Source organism: Lytechinus pictus, chromosome 16, assembly GCF_037042905.1.
Source record: "Lytechinus pictus isolate F3 Inbred chromosome 16, Lp3.0, whole genome shotgun sequence".
NCBI lineage: Eukaryota > Metazoa > Echinodermata > Echinoidea > Temnopleuroida > Toxopneustidae > Lytechinus > Lytechinus pictus.
The window spans coordinates 11616679-11622678 of NC_087260.1; the positions used below are offsets into that span (position 1 = coordinate 11616679).

Genomic DNA, 6000 nt, shown 5'->3' on the forward strand with positions numbered 1-6000 from the left:
TAGTGATCTCAATTTTAAAGCAGCTATAACTTTCTTATTGCTTGTCCGATTTCTTTCAAACTTTCACCATTCTCTTTTATTTATTTTTCTCCTTCCCAACACAACATTTTATGGCCAAGGCTGGATTCCCCTTTAAATGTATTTGCGTCAAACGATTATTTCATGAGGAAGTCTTTAAGATCAAGGTGAATCTTCACATACATGTATCATCATAGATCTACATTGTAGATCTGGTACATTAACATAACTTAACTTTGCAAAATCATGAAATCTTAGCTGAAAAGCGATAGCTCTGATGGTCACTAACACATAAACGTATATGTGGGACAGTGTATAAATATTGCTTCGAAAAGACTTGACATTTAATGGAATGCTGTGCTCATTTTGCTCAATTGTCAGCAATTGTACGCATTTTCTTTCAGAGCCATTGAGCACATACATACAAATGCTTTGGTGATTATTTTATTGTATTCTGTTCAAGCTCATTTTTAGATCGTTACCACAACTGGTATTTACCTTTTTGATATAACCTAACTCTGTGAATCACCAAATCTAAGCTGAAAAAAAAATGACTACTCTTAAGATCACCAACATAGATAAGCACATGTGGGACAGTGTGTTAAGGCCACCGCACACATTACGACTGTTCGCGATCCGATTTTGGAACAAATCGCATTTTGATCATTTTCTGAAAATGTGAATGGAATATATCATTTTATTTGAGGTTAAAATTAATTGAAAGAATACTAATATAACCATTTTTGTCTCACCTGCATAGCAGAGTGAGACTATAGGCGCCGCTTTTCCGACGGCGGTGGCGACGGCGACGGCGGCGGCGGCGTCAACACCAAATCTTAACCTGAGGTTAAGTTTTTGAAATGACAGCATAACTTAGAAAGTATATGGACCTAGTTCATGAAACTTGGCCATAAGGTTAATCAAGTATTACTGAACATCCTGCCTGAGTTTCATGTCACATGACCAAGGTCAAAGGTCATTTAGGGTCAATGAACTTAGACCATGTTGGGGGAATCAACATCAAAATCTTAACCTAAGGTTAAGTTTTTGAAATGTCATCATAACTTAGAAAATATATGGACCTAGTTCATGAAACTTATACATAAGGTTAATCAAGTATCACTGAACATCCTGCATGAGTTTCACATCACATGATCAAGGTCAAAGGTCATTTAGGGTCAATGAACTTTGGCCGAATTGGGGGTATCTGTTGAATTACCATCATAACTTTGAAAGTTTATGGATCTGATTCATGAAACTTGGACATAATAGTAATCAAGTATTACTGAACATCCTGTGCAAGTTTCAGGTCACATGATCAAGGTCAAAGGTCATTTAGGGTCAATGAACTTTGGCCAAATTGGGGTATTTGTTGAATTACAGCCATAAATTTGAAAGTGTGTTGGTCTAGTTCATAAAACTTGGACATAATAGTAATCAAGTATCACTGAACATCCTGTGCGAGTTTCAGGTCACATGATCAAGGTCAAAGGTCATGTAAGGTCAAAGAACTTTGGCCACGTTGGGGGTATTTGTTGAATTGCCATCATATCTCTATAAGTGTATTGGTCTAGTTCATAAAACGTGGAAATAAGAGTAACCAAGTATCACTGAACATCTTGTGCGAGTTATAGTAGTTTTCAAAATCAGCACTGCTGCTATATTGAATCGCGTGATGCAGGTGAGACGGCCAGAGGCATTCCACTTGTTAAAGATTGCAAGCCTTTATTTTGGAGTAAAGGCCAAATTAGTTTCAAATCGTGGCCAATCGTACGACTGCTATGACGTCATTACGACTAGGTATTAAATTCGCTTTTATTCTAAGACGGATGATAGCATAGTCATAAATTTGAACATAGGTATTTGTACGATGATTTAGAACATCACACAGTAAGATATTCCAAGTCTCAATATTAGCATCAAATTCTACTACATTTTATTCTGAAATCGGGTCGCAGACCAATCGTAAGGTGTGCGGTCGCCTTTAGTATTGCCCTGAAAAAGACCCGACATCTGGCTTGAATACATTGCTTATTTTGTCAATTTCGCAGCATTACACATTTTTCCAGAATCATTTAGCACATATTTTTTTAAAGTAATTTTAGTGGATTCTGTTCAAACTGGTTTTTAGACAGTTATAACTTATTTATTTATTTATTTATTCATGCATGTTCACAATGTAAAATGTAAAAGAATACACAGATAATATATAAATCTATATAAAACACAAGTAAATAATGAACATACAAAGGTGTTGCAACATAAGCTAAAAGCTTGATTGGTTGAAGCACCTTTAAACTGGTTTTGCATCCAAGAAAACAAAATAAAAAATGTAAGAATAGGGAAGAGAGGAAAGAAAGAGAAGAATGTAAAAGTGATAGATTTAAGTTTCAAGTTGTTATGAATATATGGTAATAGTAATTCAACAAAGTTAAATTCTTAATCTTCAGTTACGACTTCTTGCATTTGTGTTTAAAAAAAATATGTATTGCTATCCTTTTTTTTTATATAGATTTTAATAGTAGATAATGTTTATTAGCAATTACATGTACATTATAGATTTTGAATATATTTCAGTAGATTTTGATGTAACTTACATTACTTTTCATGTTCGTTGTTATGTTATTTTAATTCTTTGTGTTTTTCAGAATGCTGGGCCTGTTATCATACGGTATGTTTCCTGAAAGGAAGCAAGTGCCCCAAGTGTGAACGCATCCTCGCAAGGTAATGCTAGTTTTTTCATTGATATACCATGTTTAATTTATGACATAGAGGCGTTGAGGGTTCTTCTTATTTTAAAGAGTTACAACACTTTGAAAAATCCATATTTCATTGTTCAAAATAGAAATCTGAAAATATATATACTCCAAAAATTAATTTTGCCCAATTAATCATTGGCCTGGCAGCCACTGTGCAGTGCCAGATCGACGTTGCTCTATCCCTTTAATAGTTGAACGCCAAACAGGGTCGCAGCAACTCCCATCATTTAATGTCTTTTGGTCTGATGCGGCAGGGGCTTGAACTCCTGACCTCCTGGTTTTGAGACAGACGCTCTACCAACTGAGCCAGCACACCAGTTGCCCAGCATTGAAAAGCAAACAAAACTATAAAAGCCATTTAATGTTATGTTTAGTTTATACATGTAAATGAATACAATACCCTAATTGTCTGTAAAAACTAGAAAAAATCATGTCAATTTAATTAGGTGAAAAAAATTAAATCATATTTTCACTTTTACAGAATGTGAGGAAACATTCAAATATCGTAAAATTGATTTTGATTTTATATTGCAAGTTTTTTACTGAATGAAATAATAAAATAACAATGATCAAAACATGTTACTGAAATATAATGTTTGCCAATGTTTGTTTGTTAGATAGGAACTTTAATTTTGGCTGTTAAAGTCAAAATTTTGATTGTCACTATCTCATATACTAAACTCAATTCTAAAGTTAACCCAATTATTGTATTTTTCCCTTGTTTTCTTTATTATGTTTTTATATTTTTCTTTTTCATTAGACGTGGTGTGAGTGCAGTAAAGACGGAAACCAGCGATGAAGATCCACAGAGTTCTTCGTCCAGCTAACAGTGACTCATAACATGTTATCCATCTCACCTTCAATAACCATGGTGGGAATTCATCCTAGTGACATATCTCATACCTTAAGGCTTAGACCACATCAACACCCAGGGTGACCAGATTTACAAAGTCAAAATATTGGACACTTCAAGGTCAGATCAGTGGCGTAATGAGCCAATCATTTTACGAGGGCTAAACAAGGCATACGGGGCAAAATTTCTACAACCTTTTTGATACTAAAACTACCTTTTCCCCTAGATCTATTTAAGATGAGATTTCATTGTGTGATAAGACGGCATACAACTGATAAAGACCAGGGGGGTGTTTCACAAGAGCTAAGTGTGACTTAAGAGTCATGCTTAAATGCCGACCTGCATATGATATGCAACACGCAATCTTGATTGCTATTGATTAATACGCAGTAGCGCATACATGTATCTTCTTAGCATGATCTTGGTCCCGTTTCATAAAGACTTGTTACAGTAACAAGTGCAAAATGTCTATGACAAATTTTGAATCAACCAATCAAATTGCAGGATTTCAGTAGCTTTAAACTGTTATTGCAATTTTGTTATTATAACAAGCCTTATGAAACGGGACCCTGACCAGTGCTGAGATGCTTTTTATACTGGGAATTTAAGAGCAAATGTAGGTCAAACTTAAATCTTTGTGAACCCCCCCCCCCCCAGTTCTCCATTATGTTAGTATTCAGTATGGTGAAACTCTGCCTATCCATTTCTACAGTAGAAGAAAGGAACAAGTGCTCACTTGATTATCGAATGCTAAACTGAGTTTTTAACCTTAACCAGACTTTTGTTATAGTAAAATGTTTTATGCAACCTCCCCATAATGTTTCAGTAGTACCCATCTTTAAAGGAGAATGAAACCCTTGAAACCAGCTGAATCCATATCAAAGAGAAAAATCAAAGAAACATACTGTTGAAAGTTTGAGGAAGATTGAATGAATAATAAGAAAGTTATGAGCATTCGAATATTGAGATCACTAGTGCCATGTAGATCCTCACAACGGCAATGCGACCAAGATCTGTGATATCAGACACGTACAACTCCCTTATTACTTTAGTACTTATTTCACTTATATTCTCACTTTTATAGAGTCTATCACAAGGTGAGGTGTTCTCTTTATGATATGACAAGTACAGAGGTTTCACAACATTATATCATTGATGAATCGTTTGTCATATGATTAGAATGAGCAAAAAGAGATGTTTTGGGGTATATTTTCAGTGTCCAAATGGGAGAGTTGTACGTGTGTGACATCACAGATCTTGGTCGCATTGCCAATGGGAGGATCTCCATAGCATTAGTGATCTCGACATTCAAATGCTCATAACTCTTTTATTGCTAGTCCTATTTTACTCAAAGTTTTGTTGATCTTATTCTTTGATTTTTCTGCTTTCACAAAAGCTAACTTGCTCCAAGAGTTTAATTCTCCTTTAATTTACTCTGGTAAACATCTCTGATGAATTTAACTGCCACCCCAAACGTTTTCATCCTCTCTCTTGGTGCATATACATGTAATCAGTCCTATATGTTGAATATTAATATCAACTTATGTGAAATTATTTCCAGACGTTTGTTGGCCCTCTGTTGTATACTGCCCAACTTTGGCAAAAGGAAGCAAGTGACACATCAGCCAAATTTGAGTTATTGTTGTTTCTGAAACACCCTTTGTATGTTGCACGTTCAGGCAAAATTTGTGGAAGAAATGATCATTCTATGGAAAGATATCAAAGAAAATATGCTGTTAGATTGAATTGACGCCTATGTAAATGACGAACACACATTGCTTATTTACAACAAACTATACTTTTGTAACTTGCTTCCTTTTGCCAAAGTAAGGCAGTATACCCCCCCCCCCACCTCATGGAACCTAAAAAATACAATGAAGACTATGGACTACCGGTTTCTGTTATTGCTTTATGTCATCTACATTATACCTACTTCTATATATATTGTATTAAGTTAATCTATTTAATATAACGCTTTGCAAACATCTGATAAGACAATCAGTTTGGAATTAAATTGATCTTCCCCCTGTTTTGTTGATATAATCATCTTTATTCTTATTTATCCTTTTGTGTAATAACACAAGTCGTTTTGACCACTGGAATTACACTGTTATAAGCAGAAACTTTGTTTTGTTTGTTTGGGAAACCATGGAAATTGCTAGGATTATCATTTTTGGAAATATTTATTTACATCACACTTGGGGGTAGTTGCATCAGCTTTGTATCGAAGCAAACCCAAGAAAACAAAATATAAATTCATTTTCAGCCAATCAGAAACCTGGACAATGTTTATGGTTTTTTAGGCATGTTCAAATTAAAGTTTCATGCAACAAATCACTGTTTATTAAAAGTTCTCTCCTATGCCCATGT

The 6000-nt window shown here is 34.7% G+C and overlaps 1 protein-coding gene across 2 annotated transcripts in view; it reads left to right on the forward strand.

The window, feature by feature from the left end:
- The window catches only part of LOC129278826 (run domain Beclin-1-interacting and cysteine-rich domain-containing protein-like), a 46409-nt gene extending 40915 nt beyond the window's left edge, over nucleotides 1-5494 (forward strand). The window contains exons 19-20 of one of the 2 annotated variants that reach the window (XM_064111014.1): nucleotides 2667-2742; nucleotides 3538-5494. In XM_064111014.1, the coding sequence (XP_063967084.1) occupies nucleotides 2667-2742; nucleotides 3538-3604 (143 nt within the window). In that variant the 3' untranslated portion in view covers nucleotides 3605-5494. The remainder of the gene's footprint in view (nucleotides 1-2666; nucleotides 2743-3537) is intronic. The other variant, XM_064111015.1, reaches the window with a different exon arrangement.
- Nucleotides 5495-6000: the final 506 nt, after the last annotated feature.